Source organism: Pezoporus wallicus, unplaced genomic scaffold, assembly GCF_028554395.1.
Source record: "Pezoporus wallicus isolate ANWC-B61680 ecotype Strahan unplaced genomic scaffold, APGP_CSIRO_Pwel_v1 contig_7820, whole genome shotgun sequence".
Lineage (NCBI taxonomy): Eukaryota > Metazoa > Chordata > Aves > Psittaciformes > Psittacidae > Pezoporus > Pezoporus wallicus.
The window spans coordinates 329337-351805 of NW_026641900.1; the positions used below are offsets into that span (position 1 = coordinate 329337).

Genomic DNA, 22469 nt, shown 5'->3' on the forward strand with positions numbered 1-22469 from the left:
TTAATGTGCTTTAATTCAATTGTTTTGACTTTAAATGAACACTTTCAGCATTTAGTGCTTCTGATGCTAACAGAATGTCTACACAAAGCTGCACAAGCTTGGGCATACATGGGAGCATGAGGTTTCTGTACCTGGAAGTAGCGAACGACTCTGCAAATGATATCAGGAGCCATGAAATCTCCAGTGTAGCGCCAAATTATGTCAGTCATTATGTTTATGACTCCCGTGAATGAATCTGCAAAGAAAATTAACTGAAGGAGCATTAAAAGAAACAAACACATGACTGCAGAGGAGCCACAGAGACATGTGTGACCCTCAGGACTTACCAGCAAACCCAGTCTTGAGGGCAGTCACACCATGACTGGTTAGCCCCAGATGCTAGAGCACCTGGGAAAGCCTCAGAAAGCACTTAAGAGTTCTGTTTGTTTATTTTCTTCTCTTAATTTAATGCCAGTCCATTCAAACAGGGCAAGATTCCTCTAAGCATCAGAGCTCACAGTGGGTTACTCGTGCGCAGGACTTGCCAATGCCCTCTGGGCAGTGGTTCAGCTGACTGGTTGGATATGCTGCACCCCTAAAGTGCCTTTTTCTCTCTGTTCCTTATAAAGGGATGTGAGGTGACCATCTGAGGTGGCCACATCAGCCCTAGACTGGATGCGGGTCCTGGTCTATACCCACATCTATACCAAAGATGCCTAAAATGACCAAAGATCAATTCCTCCTCTAACAATTTGGTTTTTGGAAGTAGAGCTGTGTAAAAAAATCATCTACAGGTGTTAATCCCACATACACCTAAACCTTTCAGGCTTGTCTATGAGGGATGTGGAGGGTACTGCCTGGTAGGCTTGATCCTGTTGCCTGCTAAAAGCCCCCAGGTTTTCTATAGGGTATCGATAAAATACAGCACTGGAGAAGATGTATGTTAGTGTCTAAGTGCATCAGCTTGATCCCAGCTGTGCCAGATATTGAATTATTTGATGACTTTGTATCTTTGTCTTTTCTTTCACTGTAAAAAGAAATATGTCTCCTGTGAAAACCCTGGGGGGGATATCCAAATGCTCCTTCTTTGTCAGAATTTTATTCACAAACTTAATTACTTAATAGCTAACCCTGCCTTGTCAGCTTAAAGTTAACCTACTTCTGCATGTACTGTTGCACTCACCAAAATAAATACACCTCAGGCCATCTTTTTTTTTTTTTTTTTTTTGTGGAAAAATCTAAGGAGATGTTCCAGCCTTTGTTCTGCTTCTTACAGAACAAGTGAGCACTTACAGCAATGCACGTTTCACAAAGGAATTGCAAAAGCTGGTGGTACATATGGGTGATATTTTGTCTTTAAAACCAAGATAATACAGAAGTTCTCTCCCTGTAGGACAGGATAAACATTTTAAGTGCTGTCCATGGAAGAAAATGTGCATCAATCCAGTGTCCTGCCACTTCAAGTACCACAGCATGTTGCTGTTCTTGTGCGGATTACCACAAAGGGTGAGAGCAGTTTGGGAAAAACATTTTGTGCCATTTGACAGGACAAAAACAAGTCACATAGAAAAGGACCATCAATCCATACTTAAAAACAAAGTAGAGTGGTGAGGTAAAACGTTTCACTTTGATATCAACATTTTACACATTTAGAAACTAGCCCTAAAGTTTAGTGCGATAAAGGAATTCTAACCCCCATTACCAGGAGGTTTTGGTTTGAAGTGTAAGCTTTTGGAAACAAGATGTCGCAACGATTTCAAAACATATTTTTGTGAGCAGTAAATAGTTTGAACCAGTATTTCCAAGCAATCAGGAATGGGTTTGGCAAAATGAGTTTCTTCTAAGCCCTTTGGAATTCCCGATATTCCAGATATTTCTAACTTCAAACTGAGATCTTGGCTTAATGTTTCAGAAGCAGCAACCTGGTTTGCTTCAGTGGAAAATTAGCATTATTTTTTCTGCATCAGTCATCTTTTATCTCCTCTTGTTCTTCAATCCTCTATCTCCTTGTTTTCTTCAAGGCTTAGTTCAAAATGAAATCAGAGGAAAATATCACTGCTGTTGCACATTAACTACATTGCCTCCCTCTTTGTGATGGTGATCATCCAATGAACTCTTAATTGTTCTTTCCTCTCCTGGTGTTTCCCAGCCCTGTTTTCTCTCTCTTCCCTCTCCCCCTGCCTCTAGAGGGAGGCTGGATCAGAGATGAACTCCAGAAGGAAGTTTGTGGTTTGAAACCTTGTTAGGTTTCAAATGTTAGTTATTTGTTAGAGGGATGGGATGATTGTTCCTCTGATGAGTATAGTGGCTTTAAGACTGTATTGAAAAGACTGTAGGTGGATAGAATTAAGATGGTCTTTGAATAACGCACAGAGTTTAAGTGTTTCAAAAAGTGAAATGCATCCTCCAGCAGTGGTTCGAACCCATTCCTTCCATTTCCTTACTCCTGAATTATTGATTTATATCCTCTCTCTCTCCACTGATGAAATATTCATTGGTTCAAAGTAATACACATCAATAGAGCTTCACCTCAGGGTATCCTCCAGCTTTTGATGGTCTGAGCATCCGCCAAGTGTGTGATAAATAGGGGTTCAGCTTCTGCAGCAGAGGAAGGTGTGGGGGCTGCTCTCCCTCCTGCCCATCTCAGTGCTTTCTGGAGGAAAAGGGGGGAGAAGGGAAGGCACACCCTTTGTCTCCTCATTTCCCTCTTTTCTCCACCATTGTTATCCCTTTCCAATGCATTAGTACTGTGCTTTGGAGGTGCATCCTGCAGGTGAGGTGAGAGATGGGCCAGTGTCCTGGTGGTTTCAGGACTACTTGTTGGGTGTAAGCAATTTGGGCAGGCCCGAAAGCACATTTCCACTGTATGCCCATGTTGCATCAGGCAACGTTAATGTGCATTGGGAATGTGGGTTTTAGCCTGTGGATGGCCCCCACTTCACTGACTCATGTGATGGAGAGAGAAGCCACAGGGGAATGAGCCTTCACTTCAGCTGATGTTCAACCCAAAGGTGCTCTCCAGGGGTGCCCCTCATGCACTCCACACCATAGAGTTGCCAGCCAGCGCTCAGGCTGAGGGACCATAGGGGTATTACTCAGCTAAAGCAGACAGACATCCACCCCCTGATGCACAGTGTGGATATCAGGTCCATCTTTGTCATGCTACAAGTCTGTTCTCACTGCATGGCATTACCTACCAGTATAGCTATAGCCTTAAGGACTTGAGGACGTTTAAAGAAAACCCAAAACCATCTTTCCCTCGAGACTCTTTGAGGCTTTTCAGGTGACTGCAGAGGCTTTTAAGCAAGGTTTAAACTTCACGGCTTCTTTGTGCTGACAGCCTCTGCTCTGCTCCCCCAGGGGTACCTTTTTAAGAGCAATCTGTGCTGAGTCTCTGGATTGCTGTGAAGGGCTCAGCATCCCCTCCTCCAAGCTTGTACCCCTCAGCACCACATACATCTGTGTGCCAAAGCCAGCTGTGTGTGCCTGCCAAATGAGCTGGATTCCTCAATACCCTTTAATTATAGAAACTTCTCCCACACAATGTCTTCATGCCCTCTGCAGGCTTCAGAAATCTCTCATCTTTGTGATCCTACCAAGTACCAGACCAACTTTTCTCATTCCTTTGCTCTCCTACTTGCCTGCTCCAGAGGGTGTTTCTTATCCCATCTCTTCAAAGAACCAGACTCTCTCAGTCTGACCCAACTGCACACCTTTAGAGAATTCATCATGCAGACACAGTTTACTTTACATAGGGCAACCAAGTGAATAATGTGCCTCATGCAGGAGATCAGGCAGCAAAAATGAAGCAAACCTGCAAATTATAATAAACAATGTGTGCTTCTGCTCTCTGCCTGATACACTCTAGTCTGTTGCTTCTGTGCAACGTTTTCTGTTCACTCTAGTCAGTTAACTGGTTATTCCTGTGCTAAGCATACATGCAAGCGCCAGTGCCACAGGTACCTGGTGCAAACCTTCACTAGTGATTTGGACAATGAACGTGGTGCTCATTATTCTGTTCTCTTACTGCTTGGGCTTGACTTCATGTTTCTCACACCTTCACAAGACTGCTTTAGCCTACAAGTGCCCTTTCACACAAAGACCCAGTGTGCCAGTGCTATAAATCTGATACATAGATCATGAATTACCAGTAGAGCTTTAGTCACTGGTAGATGAATCTTCCTTACCCATGTATCATCTCAGACACAAATACAGCCATGATCACATCCTGAAATCCTCATTTGTCATGTAATTTAAATTGCTATAATAGAGGTTAGTGTTTAGAAGTCAGCCGGTTTCAACAATGTGATATCAGCAGCTCACATGTTCCCTGGTTGCTTTTGACAAGCTTACACCTCAATGTGTATCACTGGATTACCCCACTGATGTCTTAAGAGGTAAGTATCAGGTACAGGAAACCAACATAGCTGAGATATTGCTCTAAACCTCAGTGTCCTCATTATTACTGGTAACCTCACTGTTCCTTCCTAAGCTCACAGCTTGCACATCAGTGTTCTTTCAGTGATGAATGTTTCGTTGATGAATGGGCGAACTAGCACCAAGCTTGGTCCCTAAAACAGTGCTAATCAGCCTTCACTCCTAACTGTGTGTCATTGCCACTGCTCTCTTAATACTCTTTTTCTTACTAAGAAGTGATGTGTGTGCTGTGGTTCTGTGTCTGCATTGCTAAGCAACTGTGTGGTCATAAGCTCATTTAATTCCTCACAAAAATAGGCAGAAAATCAATTAATGACATATATTCTCTTTTCATAGAAAACAAAACCAGCAGCAAGTGACAGTTTGTGACTTCCAACATAAGCCAAATGCACATTCACAAAATGATGCAGACAAAATGACTCTTTGTTGAGGAGAAGAGGTGGCACTAGTGTGATGGGGATGGAAGCAGTTTGCTCTTGAGGTGGAGTTTCTAGAAACTAATTTAAAAGAAAAATTCCATGAGATTTCAATAATAAGGAAAAGTAGAGAGAGGTTGGTAGACTGAAACATGCTCAATATAGTGCTACAGCATCTGTGCCTGGAGAATGTGGCAGGTACTGAATCAACCTGTGAAAATCCTGAGCCCTAAAAACCAATTTTACCCAAGACTCCATTGTGCTCAGCAAAATCCCTTTATTTTATTATGGGCTTGACTGAGTGCCTGCATTGCCTCTGGGCATCTGAACACAGGAACCGCTTGGTTCAGGAGATGGTTACAGCAACTTGGGTGGTGGATGCCTCATATGACCAAGAAAAACTGCCCTTAGAGGGGTGAAAAATCAAAACCTGCCCTTGGAGGGGTCAAATCTGAATGCAGGCTTGCTGTTACTGTAAGTGAAACAAATCTTCATTGCAAAAAACAGCCCTCCACAGAGACAGAAGTCTATTATAGAAAATGAATGGAGGTAATTAGAGATCTGGCATGGGAATAGAGACAGGTTACAACTGTCTCAGTTAATCTGTTCACAGGAATTTACTGTCTTGATGGCATTGCCAAAGGGGTGCACCTTGTGCGGACTTCAGGATATTTCTTTCATTTCAGCTAAGGAGGTTAAGACAAAAATCTGTGCTAGCAAGTCAGCAAGAAAGTATCTCTATTGTTTGATTATTAGTTCTGACACCGCTCTTCCCTTAGAGACACTTACCCTGAAGATGCTGGATGTCCTCCCTGTCAGAAGTGGAAAGCAGTTCGCTGGTAAGCAGTGGTGGGTTAAAAAGCTCCACACGTCATCTCTGCTGCAGTTTGATCATTTATTTCCCCTGATGAGAACAGTCTTATTAAGCCAGATGAGGTGATTCATGACTTCTTGGTGAAGCTGTGCCTCTCACTGAAATTTCATCCTTCTTTTCATGTTGCTTACAGAGTGATTCTATTTTAATAAGGGATGTTTCGTTCTGCTTTGTTGACGGCACCAAGCTGCACAAGGCACAGCAGCAGCAGCAATGTGTTGTAAGACAGGCAGCGTGAGCTCCTAGTCAGGGCTGAGAATTTCATGTGGTTCATTTTTGGACCTCACCATGTGCATTTCTTTCACTACCAATCCCCAAAGGGCACATCCTCAAAAGTAGCAGTTTACCAACACCTGCTGCAATGGAGTGATAGACCCTTTAAACCAAAGATGGCATCACTGCCCTATTACAGCAATAAGGTCTGTGATTTTGGAAGTGATGAGGCAACCGCTGCTGCTCTGTGTCACATCAGCTAATAAGAGCCAGAGCCATGAACTTGCCTTGCAAGTTAGTAAAACCCCCCAGCTGATTTTATTACAGACCTGAGAATGCAAGCAATTAAGATTAAATTGGGGCTGCTGAAGTAGCAGGTTGGCTCAAGGACAGGCACAGGGGACAGAGCAGGGAAAGCTGCCTTGCCTCCTGCAGACACCCCTGCAGCTCCTTTCATTACATCCTTACTCCCATTCTTCCCTTAGTCTGTGCTTTCCACTGCAAACACCACACATGGCTTTGCAAGTATTCACTGCACTAGAAGTAATTTTGTGACCCTGTTAGCTAGAAAATGTACCCAGCCTTCTGCTCTTGTTCAGCAGCTGATAATGACGTAGGTTACGTACCTGCTGTGAGCACCTGTAGGACAAGATACTTGCAAGATGTTTAGAAGATGCCTTTTAAAATTACTACATTCAGCTTGCAGGAGCCTTGTGCAGTGCCTCTCCATGCAGTGGGGGGCAGCATGTGGGGTACCCACGGGTGCTAAGGTTCTAGGGCAGGAACCACCCTCACACTTCCATCCTCTGATAGCCTACACGTCCTCTTCACAGTCCCTCCAGTTGCATTTGTAGTTATTTGCAGCCCCTTGCTCCAGCATTGCAGAGCATCTGGGCACAACATTGGATATGGGGCCAATAGAGGGGATGGCTGGTACCCCCAGGGGCTGCCATGATCCTGTTCACCCTGAATTTTACTAATTTAGAAGTGCTGATGTGGAACAGATGTGGTTGTGCCTGGATGATGCAAGGATCCCAGCTCTCTGTCAGAGAATCCCTGGCAAAGCAGGGGGAAGATGTGCGAGCAAAACCTGGGGCTGCACTAAGCTCTTGTGGGGCATCACGCAGTGCATCTACCAGCATTTTATTGTGCAGCAGTGGCTATGCTGGAGCATGTAGGAGGTAGCATGTTTGCCATATGTATTAGTGCTGTGCACTGGGCTGCTACCGTGTGTTTTCTTCTTCAGGCCTGGCAGCCTGGAGCAGAACACAAAATGCAATGGGTGAAACAAAACCCACTTGAAAACTGTCAAGGGGAAACCTGTTCACTTCTCAGCTAAAGCTGTGCTGGTTTTCTTCAGTGGCAGAGGTGATGCTTTTTTTCCCTTTCTGGCTCACAGGAAGTGACAGGAATTTTTGTTGCACCAGGTGAGCATTTTATTTATTTATTGCCTTTCTTACATTCCTTCTCTGAGGTTCCCCCCCTTCTGAGATGAGGCAGGCCCTTTTAAGCTAGACATTCTAAAAGGTGGCTGCAGTGAGGCTCCAGCCTCACTGCAGAACTCATCCAGGTGAAAAGGTGACTGGCTAAAAACAGCATGTATTACACGGTGATAACCTCTTAAGAAGCAGCACTTACAACAGATTCCCTAGCAGGTCCCCAGGAATTAAAATTCAACCTGGCTTGCCACTGTGAAGGGCATTAAGGTTTTGTTTGGTTTGGTTTGATTAATGGATCTCTTCCTACCATTCTTTTTTTACCCCGTCCTTGCTGTGGGATACAGCTGGGAGGGCACAGGGCCTAGACTGAACCAGCAGTGCTGCAACAGGGAGCACAGCACCCACTAAACCAGGGCATACAACTGGAACAGCAGCATCACATAAAATGCAGTGGAGGATGAGCAAGGAGGACTTGGCTTGTAATGCCAGGTCATCCACATCAATGATGGGCTGCCCAGGGAGGTTGTGAATGCTCCATCCCCGGCAGTGTTCAAGACCAGGTTGGATGAGGCCTTGGGTGATATGATTTAGCGTGAGGTGTCCCTGCACACAGCAGGGGGTTGGAACTAGATGATCTTAAGGTCCTTTCCAACCCTAACGATTCTATGATTCTATAATTCTATGGTTTGAGTCCTTCAGAAAAAATGGCTCCTCCCACAAAGGTGTGAACAAAGAGTTTCAGCAACTGTTTACACAACAGGTAAATGCAGACCTGCCAAAACCATAGCTAAGGTTCCTGTTTGATTGAGTCCTGTGGCTGTAGGTTTTGAATGAAGCTTCTCTAGGTATATAGACTTATGACTTTCGCATGGCTGAATCTGCAAATCAAAGTTAACCATGAAGAAGGGTTCGATCACTATTATTTAACTGTTGGAAAAGTATATTTCAAATGCTACTCATTAATTTATCTCTCCTTTGGGAACAATTAGAAGGAAATAAAAGTAATGTGTGTCTGGGGGGAACCTGCATGGGGAGGCTGGCCTCGATGTAATGGAGAAGATAAGATCCTATGGATCAGCTTGTCTTAACTATGCACTGGAAAATGAGGACAAGCCTCCACAAAGGACATTAAAATCACACTCTTTGTAATCCATTGACTCTTCATTTATTTCCAGTGGTGCTTGTACTTCTAGTGTTTTCCAGAAGACATATACCTTCTAAGATACCAAGTACCAAAAAAGTCCTTTTTAATTCTGTCCTTCCCCAATATCTTGTACATAGTTTCTTTTGTTAGTTCCTCTGGATTCCCCTTGTTGATTCTTTTTTGGCAACTTTTTACCTTAAGTATTTTAAGGTCTGCATGTTCATATTCGGTCACAACAGGAGCTGTGTGATTATTCTCATCTAAAAAGATGGGGACTATCCTGGGTGTATTTTCTGTTGGTGTAGCTCAGGGAATCTGGTCATTTTAGTCACCAAATACCAGCACTTCCAACAATCTTCTCTTAGTAGGCTCAGATACTGTTGATATAGATACTTTAGTCTAAATAGGAATGGTAAGCCTTTTTTCCTCCCCTGTGGCAAAATGTGAATCAAATTACCATGATGTTCAAGCAGGAATATTGCACACTGCAAGCCTAAGGTTGGGCAAAAATTGAGCTGCAATTCCAGAGCAGTAGAATGATGTTCATTCCTTTTTTGTACCTGCTTTGTCTCCTCTGGTGTTTGCTGATAGCATGGATAAAAGCATACTGGTAAGATTCGCTGGAGAATTGCCTTGTAAAATCATCATCATGTGGAAATGGTTGCACATGCAATTGTATACTGAGCTACTTTCCATTAAATATACTGAAATGTCAGAACATGCTCAAGGTTTCATTACACATCATCTGGATCCCACTCCTGTAATTGGGCTGAACTTGGCCAAAATGGGCTCCTAAGCATTCGGTCTTATTAGAACAACTAAGTCTCTGTAGTGTCATATGTGATATCATTGACCTAAATTCCATAAATCCTGCTAAACCTTTGTAAGCGTTTGGTAACCAGCTAGGGAATGGAGTTAAAGGAAGTGACTCTCCGCAGAAAACCTATAAAACACATCAATAGGAGTCATACAGATTGACAGGTGAGGAAGCGCTGCATGAAAATGCTGAGCGTTTTGTCCTACAGCCTTTTGAAAAGATGGGAAAAAGTGTTCTGCTGTTGTTTGTTGGCACAAAGACAATCTAATCTAGAACAGAATAATAAATAAATATCATTGCTTTAATATGCAAGAAAGGAATAGAATAATATCTCTACCTTCTTAATGCTAGTTTTTCTTTCAGGGTTTCTTAAAGCCTGCGAAGGCTATTTCTACTGTCATTTCCTTTCAATGGCAAGTAGAAATGCTGCAGTGCAGATGATAGACTAAAAGGTGTTAATGATGTATTCATATATTTAATGTCAAAAGTTTAAACTTATGTTTTTTAAAGAGAGTTAATAAGATCCTAAATGATGATTCCAAATAAAGCATAGCCATTATGGCCATACTGCTGGCAGTACGGTGCTCATACAATCTTGTCTCTCAATATCACTGCCAGCATATGAAGAAGCCACACAGAAAACTCCACACCCCTACCTTTGTTTATCAACAGAAGCCAAACTCTGACATAGCATAATAGCAAAATAAGAATACCTTCTGCCAGACAATTCTGCTTGCACTTAAACAGGAAATCAAACAGGAATCCATATAATTTAAAGGCAATGTGTTTTCTAAGCACTTCAGAAAGAAATCCAGTTCTGCCCTTAATGCCGAATTGTTGGACCCAAAGGATTATACAGCTTGTCTGCTGAGCACCTCTTACTAAAACCAAAACCAAACATAGCACAACTGTCATTAGGATTCGAATGTCTGAAATGAGCTGAAGGTAAGAAAACCATAATCAGTCCTTCAGGACCACAGAACAATTCTGTAGCTGTCAAAACAAGAATTAAGCCTTCCTATAAATGAGCATAAATTGACACAGCAAAAGCTGACTGCTGCTGATGTAAAAAAATGCATAGTTCAGTCCTTTGGCTGCTGAGTGTATCTACAAAGCATATTCAGGGCTACAACTGGGACGCACGAAAGGTTATCAAAATATCAGCCATCCTAATGTCTGCTTTTTCTCTGGGGACCCAAAGAAAACCCCGAGTTCACCTCTTGCCCTTCACGTTTTCCTGTGCCGCCGTGTGTGTGCTAGGAATATAAAATCAGCAGTTCTTGCACTCTGTCTTGTCCAAAAAATGGATTGCTTTGAGAAAAGTAATTTATGCAAAGATACATTAAACAGGACTAATATTTTTCCAGCTAGACTTGAGGATCCTGCTGCTCTGTTTTCCCAAAGAACATCATTACTAATATAAATACAAGGTGTGTTGGGTGACCCACAGCACCGTGTCTGTGGGGCATGGCAGAGCATGCCCACGGTGCATCAGGTGTTTCCTAGTGTGGCCAAGTCAGATCTCTCTGACAGCACTGGATGTGCAGATTCCTTCCCTGGGGTCCCAATAAGTTCAACCTCAGACTGATATGAGGGCACATAAAGCCTCTGAGACCTGGACAAATCTTTGCTAAAATGGAGTCAAAGTTTCCCACCAGAGTCAAGTCTTTGGATGATGTGTGATATTTTGGCATGCTAAAATCATACAGGAAACCAGTTATTTTTCTAAGTGCCTGGCTTCTTTTTCTGACCACAAAGGTCTGGGGATCTTTAAGATGAGTATCAGAAACGTGGATTTTCCCTGCAGGTAATTCAGTAAGATTGATGAGTGTAAAGAGCGAAAACAACAACTCTCATTCAAAAGCTAAAATCAATTTATTTGTGTCTTTTCTGCACCCTCTCAGTCAGTACCCTAGCAAAGTTCCTCTGAAACTGGAACCTCTTCTAAAATAGTGAAGGAATATGAACTTTCATCTTTATTTACAATTCACACCAAAAATGTAACTCTGAGAAAAGCTTCACAGAGATCAAAGTGTCTTTCTCCACTTCTGGAGCAATGAATGGTTGACCAAGAAAGGATGTGAATGTATTTAGCAACCTCTTAGGAGAAAAGATAACATAAGCCACAGACTGTATAAATCCAGCAATCTGATGAATTTATGATATCACTATCTTTTCAAGAACATTTTCTGCAAAGCGTAAAAAATGCATTGTAGAATCATTGTTTGCTGAAAACAATGCTAACCTGCCAAAGCACTTATTTGAAAATGTATTTGATATACTAACGAGTGGGTGTTTAAGGATTTGGAACTAGAGTTATTATTATGCATAATGCTACCTTGCAGGAGTAGCTAGCCCGTTTGTTTGTGACTTTTCAGGATGATCAAATCACTCCTGAACGAGAGCAAAATCCTTTGTGTTATTATCTGCGCACTGAGGTCCAATGAAAGAACTCAAGAATATTCCCTTTCCAGACCCTTTTAAATTTACATTGATATTATAAACCATGTAAGAGAAGCACAGAGTTATTTAAAAGCATACCTGTAAGGGGGATGGTTTTGGAAGCACTGCTTTGTTTTTCTGGTGAATCTTATTGAATCAATTTTGTTCCCAGTCTATTTGTATTAGCTGCGTAGAGCATTCACAGAAATGCGATTGTGTATTGTAATTTCACTTTGATCACAGTCATTTTCTTTCCTGTGTTTCCCAAGCAGTCTTCTAGAAAACAAAGCAGTAATGGTATGCAGCAGTGGATATTGAACTGCTTGCAAACCACTTGGGCAGCTCATAAAAACATTATTAAAAGGCAAATGCCCTTTGTGCTCATAACTTTAAAACCACACAAGCTGAAGTGCTTTAGTACTTCTAACGCATTGTAATATGCTGAGATGTGCTGTTGCAGAAGTCAGCTGCAGACTGACAGCTTGTCTCTGCTGTCAGTCACTGGTTCCATTTGACTCTGACTCTCCCTCCAGTGCAAGAAGACAAGTGTCTGAACGTGGGAAGCTCAATGAATGACAGGTAGTATATTCTTCCTGGAGTTGTCTCTCATCTCCTACAGAAGGATCCTTTGCAGAGGATGCTGAAGTATCTCCCTGTACCAGTGAGTCTCTTCGCAAACCACAGAGGCTCTGGAGATGCCCAGTCCTGCAACAGGGCTCTGTCTCATCCAGTAATGTGAGTCTATTCCAAAAATTTGGGTTCTTGGAGAGCTGTGAAGGCCACAGAGGAAAAGAGAGCTTTCTGTGCCCATGTGCTATGGGTACTTCACTCAGTAAAACAATTATGGAGCTATTTTAAAGACATCCTTGATGTTCACTGAGGAAGTGACATATTGCTTTTGTTTCTGAATCCACTGAACTGCTATCTTCCTCTCTCCTGAGCTCATCCCTTGCTTAGCAAAGTCCATGCATGCAATGTTCAAACATGTGAGTTTACTCCTTTACCTAAAGCATTGGGAGTCCGAGGATGTGTTTTCCCCAAAACAAGACCCTGTGCAGGGGGCCTGCAGCTTTCCCCAGGTAGAGGAGAGCAATGGTACTTGCTGTAGTGTCTAGCAGCTGAATGAGTATTGCCAGCCCTCATAATGTGCTGGGGACTCTTTCCATCACAGCAGCTGCCCTGGTTCAATGTGTTCTTTTCCTTGTTGTAGATTTTGATGGCTGCAGTTTGCTGTAATTCTCTTCATCTTTTGTCTTGCCTGTTTCTGCTGCAAACTACAGTTAACTTTATACTGTCTATGGAGTCCAGGTTTTGTAGCCTAAGAAGTCTTTCTGTAAACTGCAGTTATAAAGGATGGACTATCTAAGACCTTCACACAGACAACAGGCACTAATCTAATGAGCATCAAATTGTCAGCATATTATAGATTTTTTTTCAGTTGTCCTCAAGATGTTTATCCCAAATAACCATTTAATGACATATGATTTCCCCCAAAAGGGAAATTATTTTTTCATTTTGGTGTATTAATGGAATATACATTCCCTTTCATGATGGTTAAATTGTATTGCCTTCTTTTCCTCCTCTCCACCTCCCCCTTCCCCATCCCCCACTCCCAGCTCTAAAGGATGATATTTGATAATTTGATAGCTTTGGTCTAGATAGGAGAGTGAGTGTTCCTCCCAGGAAAAACACTTAAAAGTTATTTTCAGTGGTGGAGTTTATGATTCTACTGTACCAGACAGAAAACAGTACTCAATGAGCTCAAGTCTAATTTTAAGCAAACTAGCTGCTCCATGCTACATGCCCTTGAAGACGTTACGTGCTTACAGTAACATAGTTGCAGAGTGCAATATGTTTTTTTAATGCCATTGCTGATAGAAAATATGAGGCAGCATACGCTCACATTCCCCCGCCCCAGACACTAAAAGCACTTTAAAGCTGATTTCCATCAGCTGTCCGTCAGATGGCCTACATTGAACTTCTGTTTCACCCACTCTACAACCAGGTCCCTGTTATCCAAGATGTTGCATGCCCACACAACTCAAAACTACTGTTTGAACAAGTTTCTGCTGTAGAAGAGACACTTAACTGCTTTTGAGAAACACCCGAGGAGTGCAAATGGTGCTGTAATGTGAACAAACACAGTTGGTTTGCTTACTGCATGGAAGGCAAATTGAGCATTTGGGAGGTACTTGATGAAAACCATGTTTTGGTGTTCCAGTTAACTTGCCAAGCTGTAAGTGCCAGCACATTCATGCAGGGAGGCAGTCATTACTTACAGCCATGTCGCAAAGGTACATGACTCACTATTGATTTGTTTGTGTAAGAAACTTCAGTGTTTGAGGTGAGGTTCTGCAACATAGTATTATGAGACGACCGTTCAGAGAAACTAGGTTGACATGCAGCTGATGAGGTTGACACTTATTAATATTAGATTAGATACCTTTGCAAAGCACAGATTTCAGGTGGGTAGATTTATCATTCTGTTGCCTTTTGCGTATTAAAATTTCATGAGAGTTTCTGACTTAGAGCAATGAGATTTGCCACTAGTAACTCTTTGTCACAATGAAACCTATTTGATGTTTCAGAGGGAGTTTGAGCATCGCAATGCTGTAAAAACTCATCAGAGGAGATGATCAGAGATAGGAAATGCATGAGTTTCATGAATGGATCAGTGCTGTAGTACAGTTTTTGTGGATACCATGTGGCCAGTACTGTGAGGCTTACTGTAAATGGGCTGTGCCATCTAACAAGCTCAGTATACAAAATGTGTCAGGCTTGTTGTGTGCCTGCAAGTGCTTCTGTCAGGGAAATCCAGGAATCCAACTTTAAATTGCTTCTGTAAATGAAAGATGGAAGAGGTGACATGGTATCCTCCTTTCAGAGAGATGAACAGAACACTGAAAGGAGTCTTATTTTTCCAGGGTTATGTACAAAGCTGGCCTCGGAAATGGTGGCACCGAATTCCATGCTAGGACTGACAGAAGCCACTTTTCAGTCCTTCTAGAGGAGATCTGCTCTGACTTCCATGAGCTCCTGTCCATGGCTTTGCAGTTTTTTGAGTAAAGATTTTAAGAGTGAACATCTCCTTGATTTTAAGGTATTCTTGTGTATTTTGTTAAAACAAAGAAGACTGAGCCACAAATGACATTTTGTGTATTTCAGTTGGCTTATCAAATATCACTAGAGAGACAATTTCCTAAGAAGCAGCATGAAATTACTAATTGAATGAATGAATGAATGAATGAATGAATGAATGAATGAAATTACCTTAAATGGTTTTTCTGTACTTTATAGTAACATAGCAGTAACTTCAGCAACCCTACAACACATTAGGAAACTAGTGTTTACACACTCCCTGCCTCTGAAAGCCATTTTCTAAGAGAGCTCTCCATCCCTCCCACAGTTCCTGTTTTTTTCTGTGCCTAAATGAGCTGGGAATGAAATGGATAGAAATCAGCTTTTCCATTCAAGACTAGAAAACATCCATTCATAGAAACAACACTGTCTTACAATGCAGAGGTGTGTTACTCACCTCCACAAGTAATGTTATACTAAACCACAGCAGAGAAAAAGCTGTCCTGGCACATTCAGTGGATGGAATCTGATATTTGTTGTTAACATTATTTATTAAGTTCATAAATGACTTCATAAAAGTGCTTACACACACACAAAAACAGTAGTTTGGGGTTGTTTTTTTCTCCATCATGTTTCTTCAGGTTTCTACAGCTTCAAAGCAAAGTGTTTACTCCTGCTGAAAACCCCTTATTCTTCACTTCTAGTCTGCAGGCTTCCAACATGTTCAGATAATATTTTGTCTATCATTCTCTTTCTCTAGTTGATAATGAAAGTACAAACATCTTGCAAGAATTGTTTCTGTTTATTATAAGTAATCTCTTAGTCTAAGAAATCAGTGTCATCAACCAGCCACCTCTGCCTTTCAGTGCTGTTATCCCTGTTCCTTGAGAAGAAGAAGAATGTCTGATTTGGAAGTGGAATGTCTGGAGGTTTGTCCAGATTTAATTTCCATCCTATTTTGACTGTTCATGTTCTTGGGAAGCAAATCTTCACCCTTCTCTCACTCTTCCTACTGTCTGCCTAACTTAATAGCAGTGGAGGAATAAATGATGTATGTGCAAGTTTCTTTTGGATTTCAAAGTTTGGACTATGGAGTTTAGTCATCTCAGTTTAACATTGACAAAGCTTGACTCTGTGTACCTGTGTATTAAATGTGTGCAAAACCAGAAGGAGCTGCTAAAATGCATCCATGTCCCCATTGCATCCCTCATTAATTTCAGGTTGTTTTTCCTGCCAGTGCAGTGGGGCACAGCAGTCATCTGCCCTGCAAAGGCTCTCCTTTAAAGTTAATCATGCAGCTGTAGTGTTACTGCTCAAGTTTGGAATCACATTTGTCCCTTCAGCTGCACTTTTTTACTCCAGACCCCACTTGAATAAATTGTCTTTTGGGCAGAGCCCAGAGAAGTCTGGACAAATTCCAGATGGGTGTTTAGAAGAAGTGTTGAGCACAAAAGAAAGAATCATGCGTTTTTCATCAGGTAACATGTTGATCTGCCTTGCTGCACTTAACAACAAACTGAGAACTATCTTCTCTGTGTTTGCAGATGGGTTTGAGTCAGAGACTTCTGAGGCCTGATAGAAACAGTGAAAGATTAAGTTCTTAGTTGTCAAAAACTAATGGTAATTCTGACATTTCTGGTGACATATGAACACTGGCGGGATTTATATAGTCAACTTTGGGGATCTAAATTAGGAATTGAATCCTTCTGCAGAAGAAACTTAAAGGCAGCTCAGAATATTTTTCTCTATTGGCTATAAATGGAGCACAGGGAGATGGATTTCATATTTTACATACCTACAGTGAGGCTCCTAAAATAGATGTTATGAATAATCCCCTAAAATGAATACCAGTGTGCAAGAACGCAATCACAAAACTTAATCCAGTTATCACTATGACAGTTATGTCCCGTTCTGCTTCCCAGGACTGATGTTGCACCATATGCTTCCTTCAGACCTACTTCTGTACACATGTCAAGAAGCTTCCTTCAGACCTACTGCTGTACACATGTCAAGAAGCTAACAGAGCATTTTCCCTCCACCCTCCCTGCAAATAATGATACTGTATAAAGCAAAAGGTATGATGCCCTAAATAACAGTGACATCCTCAGGTGAAGAAGGTCCTTTTTGCTCAAAGACCTGCAAACATAGGTTGTCACCAAAGCACTCAACCACTTAGCTATAAGAAAAAAGAGTTGTCTGAATCTGTTTCCCTAATTCCGATTTCACTAGGCTAACTAGAAAAATTACTAAGATTAGAATTTCATTGTTCTTTTCACTGTTTCTTTCAAAACCCACTTGGTCACTCTAGCATACAAGCCCAGACTACATTGCATTTTGGTCTTACAGCACACAAAAGTGCTGCAGTTGGCCAGGCAAACTTTTATAATCTCCACACAGCCCTACTAGTATCAGCAGAGCTGTGATGGAGCAGTAATTTAGCTGCACAGTGCAGGTCCCTGTGCAGGGTAAGAGAAATTACTTTGAAGGTGAAAGGGGGGAAAAGAGCTACCAGAAAAAACTGGCTGAAAGTAAATGCTTTCATTTTAGTCACACAGATGTCTAGTCAGGGAAAGCATTTGTATGCAAAGATCTGAAATAATGACAGCTCCTTTTAAAATAATAGAAGAGTAAATGCGGATCTCCTATGTGGAAAGCTGTAGGTGGATAAGTGGAATCACGTTTAAGCTGTGTGTGTCTGATGAAATGAGAGGATGGTGCTTTTAGATATAGATAGGGCATCTCAGGTCCATTCATCATCGTTTAATCCTTTCAGAAATGACTTATTACCCAGGAAAAGCAAACAGTGACTGATTCCATCTTAGTTCAAAAAAGTATGATTTACGGTGAATTTTGGTAGATAGGATAGTCACAAGATGTTCTGCTAATGTTATTATTTCTATTGTGGGTGACCAGGGCCCCAAGCCTTAGGGACAGCAATAAAAGGCATTCCTGGGTGACTTAGAACAGAAATCTGGTGCCTGCTTGTAATTTTAAACACAGCTATACACTGCAAAGGAATAATCATTTTGCACTATATTGAATATATAGAGGTGTACTATAGCTAGCTTTTCTCTGCTTTAGAAGCAGGAGTATTTGTGGTCTAAAGTCTGTTAAGTCCCTGAATGTTATATCAGGAAAGACTCAAATTCTTTGTACAGGAATTCATCCCTCTACTTGAAAATATATTATGGCTTCACAAAATGAAATTTAAAAAGGATTTCTCTGTCTTGAGAATGTTATAGTGACTGAGATGCAGACGAAATGAGGGCATTTCTTCTTTGCTGATAAATTTTCAGGGTCCCAGGTGGTTCTGTGTAATGTGGAAAAAAACATATTACCATATCCTACACTGAAATTGGTACTGGAGCTACTGGGAGATGGGAGAGTGTTTCTGCTGTTTTACAGTTGCAGAGGGGATACAGTTTATATCACTAGGCACGCTGAAAATCCCACTCTGAGCACCTATGAACAATGAACACACAGTGTCCTCTTCCAGAACAATTAAGTACAGTACGTAGATGCTATTCATGGAGGAAAGAAGAGGGATCTTTCTCAGGAGTCCTCCTTCCCCATGTGGACCTCAGCTCTATACTCAGAGCTGTGCTGCAGAGCGATTTTTGCTACCTGTAAGGGGTCTGAAGAGCATTGCTCAGAGACAACAGGCTCAGAAATGCTGGTTTAAGGATGTCTGTGTGGTGGGTTGTGATTGCGTTAATTACAAACCATGAATCATAGACATCTTGTTCCTGCATTTGTAAGATTAAAGTAAGCTATATAAATAACAGTCATTACAGGGTTTTTAAGTGGATGACCATTCTTGCTTCCAGTAGCAAATTTGGAGAGCTCATTATCTTTATATTTCCACTAATGGGAGGGACATTGCATTCTACTGTTATAGATAGATACAACATTTAAGCTGATTTTGGTTTTGTGCCAGTGCTACTGTTCCCTACTGCAGTGAGCTACAATGGATAGTCACAGCAAACATGAATATGGTGACCAGCCCCGGACTTCCCAGTGAGCCCTTTAGAAGGTACCTAAAAATATGTGAGCATTAGTCAAAACATGAAGTACACAAGCTTGGGTCCAGGCTGGTTAAAAACACCTTGAATTTTCGTTTGGAATTGGAAACTAAAGCAGAAGTAGTTGTCAGAAATCCTGTAGCTCATTTCTCTGCTTTTGGGGTATTCCACCTCCACAAGAGCTCCCTGATTGGGCAGTAACCAGCCTGCTTTTTGGAGTAGCGTATGTTAGACTAAAACGCTGCGGCTACTTCATTAGGATGAGCTCCATTGTGTCTTAGCACACTTCCTTGACTAAAATTCTCTGCATACATAGAAGGCAAAGTCAATCCAACTGCTGCAGGATTATTGCCAGTTCTTGAAGGCCACCTTTTTTTCTTAGAGCCCCGGTGTTGTTGGAGCATAACTTTACCTTTTCAAGGAGAGTTCATTTTGAACCAAAACCAGTTTCTTTTACATTAAACCTCACAAGGAAATTGTGTAACTCGACTGAATGTTTGTGCCAGTCCCAGATTCACTGTTCCTACACTACTAGACTGGTTTGGAGCAATGTGTTTTTAAGATGCCAAGTTATTTATGTGAGACCTTTAGCTTCACGATTTCACCCCTAAACCACGAAACATACTTTGTTTTCCATGGCCATCTTCCTTTGGCTGTGTGACCAAACACCGTGAAATAGAGGTCCTGATACCCCAAAAGAGACTATGTTTCCTTTACACAAAGCTTTTTTCTGTCACTCAGTTTTCATGCTAATGCTCACTCTTGGTTTCTTTGCCTGACTCTTGAGGTTATTCCACTCTTTACCCCATCTACCTTGGTTTTGGAGAAAATGCATTTTAAAAGGGATGCATGTATTGGGTATTTTCTATTTTCTTCGGGAAAGACTGAGTCTTGTGTTGACTAACCGTACACGCAGACAAGAACGATTATATAGAGACATACAGAAATATTTCTGGCTCTTCACGTAAGAAACCTGACCTGAGAGTGTAGTAAAGCATGATTCATAATATCAGACTGGAATTGTATATCGTCAGTGTCCAAGTTACTCATTAAGATCTAGGATAGTATGAATCATCTTCAAATCTGAGCTAAAGTTCAAAGAAGAATTTGAGTTTCTGCTAAGGAGGTACTGAATCGCCAGACATGGCAATGGATATCCAATATGGTTTGCCACGTGATACCACAGAGTATTGCAGGCAGCAACCACATACATCTTATCCTGCATCATGTCTCTGTTTTTGGGGGATACACTAGTACATACCTAACTTAAAATTAGTCCCATATTGTTTTCCAGCTACTGAATTAGTCTTTTTGGTAGGATATGTATGGAAAATGATTGTTTCTTCTTCAGGCAACTAATACAGCCATGCAATGGATATTCTTATTCACTCCCAGTCCAGGCAACTTGACACAGTTTCATAGGATGCACTGAATAAGTAATGTTAATGTTGTCATGTTTACTCCTGGAGACTATTTTTGCTCTTGGTAAATTGATTCTCATTTGTTCTGTGAATGCAAAATGAACAGTTGTATTAAATGCTTAGGTTTCTCTAGCCCTCAGAGGAAAGGTGGAAATAATCTATTTATTTCCCTAGTTCTCAAGCTGTGTACGCACTCCGGTGATTTGCAGAGTTGCTGGAATTCCAGCTGGTGTTCCGGAATCAGGCTTCTTCCAAAACTGGGGGTTTTAGATGCCACTGGGGACTCAGGCAAATGTGTCAGTGACACCCTTCCTAATATTGACTTACCCTTTTCAGCAGTGATGGGAACATGCAGTGTAGAATGAGGATGATGCATTAGTGGAGACTTTTCTCTTACCATACATTATTTCATTAATTACACTCTCAAGTGGTTCTATGACATAATGAATGCAGATATCCTTCTCTCAATTTTATCAATGAACTCTGCAGTACAATTGTAACTTCCTCTAAGTCTTCTTTTCTGAAGGTAGGATACTGATGCTTCTCACCTCTCCTCAGACTTTTCCCACACATGAGCAGAAAATGAAGGTGTGGAAAGGAGAGAAAACCATGGATTTCTGTGAATTGTTGAAATAAACTCTATTTCAGTTCAGCATTCCTTATTAGGCTTCTGTGTCTTGGGTGGGCAATTATGTAAAGCAGATGGCAGGTTCCAGCCAAGACCCAGCTGGCAAGGTGTGAGTTTTCCAGTATAAGTGGGAAATCTATGGGCTCTTTGGCTGCCAGCAGTCCACCTCCATTAAGGTGACTTGCTGAGTTAGCTGCTAATTGGTGCTATGCAATTAACTTCCAATGCTCATAATCATTGTGATGTCTAAGGTACTTGTAAAACTGATGAATTCGTATGTATGATTTCTCTGAAATGCAGGAGTATTACAAGTTCCATTTTCCAGGTGAAAAGCTGTAACAGATACAATTATCAATTAATTTTGGTAATGGTGTTATTATATTAAGTTTTTGTACATTTCAGGGAGTAACAAGTCATCTTCATTCCTTCAAGTCACAGAGGCAAGGAAGAAAAACACTGAAAGACAGGCACAGTACATTAAGGCAGTCAGTGCCATAATGGTTTTGGTGTAAGGAAAAAAACAAGAGGAGAAGAAGAAGAAAGGAAGGACAACTTCTAATATGTTTGCTTGTGTTTAGCTGTTGTAGTAGTAGAGTTTGATGCACTTATTTAGTACCATTTAATTAGTAGATTAGTTGGTAGACTCTGCCTTCAGTCATATTAACCAAAGTCACCCCAGAAGTCAATGGCTGAGCACAGCTGGTTTTAGCCCTGCAACCGTGCTCTCTCTGGACAGAAGCAGCACAGAAAATAAACATTCTTTGCTTTAGCGGGACCCAATTCCACCTATTTGCTCACATAACCCTCTTGTGGCAAGCATATTGACTTTTTACTAAACACTAAGCAAAATGAGTGTAAAATTGTTTAAAACCCAAAGCTGCCTATCATCCAGCTGTCTGTAGCAAGTGAAGAATACGGTAGTGATATAAAAAGGCACTTTTAAAAATACCTCCTTGTCTTTTTAATGTCATTCTCAAATCATCCCTTAAGGTTTGGTATTTATATCACCATATAGACTGTAGCTAAATACTTTTATAAGTCATCTTTTGTTTTTTACTATTTATATGTAAGCTACCATCTTTTTTTGTTCTCTCTTCATTACAGCCACAGCAATACCTAAGTGAACATACATTTCCAACTAAGTCTGTCAGCCTATGGCTTAAATTCAGCATGCAGTAAAGTGCCTACAGGTATTTCTACCCCTAACAATGGACACAATCTAACAGTATTCTTAAGGTACTGATTTCTGTGTTGAAATAGGGCAAAGTCACGGAGCTAACGGTCATGATATTTCCACCTCCAACTTCCCAGATATTACTGTTTATGAAAAAAACCTCAATAAGCTATGCATGTTTGGTCATTAAAAGGAACTTAAATACATTCCTCTGTCAGCAGCAGTTGAAGTTTGATGAAGAATAATGAGAAGTAAAATACTTTTTAGCAGAGATTTTTAATATATTTCTTGATTGGTTTTTGAATTGGTCAAATAATAAGTTTGAATGGACTGTTTAACCAATGAATTACATTCCTTGTCCAATGCTACTCAAATAGTATTTGAG

General features: G+C 41.2%; 1 protein-coding gene across 1 annotated transcript in view; it reads right to left on the reverse strand.

The window, feature by feature from the left end:
• NPSR1 (neuropeptide S receptor 1) overlaps window positions 1–22469 on the reverse strand; it is a 52498-nt gene that overhangs the window by 15541 nt on the left and 14488 nt on the right. Inside the window, exon 3 of the mRNA XM_057425754.1 lies at window positions 132–235. Coding sequence (XP_057281737.1) covers window positions 132–235 — 104 coding nt within the window. The remainder of the gene's footprint in view (window positions 1–131; window positions 236–22469) is intronic.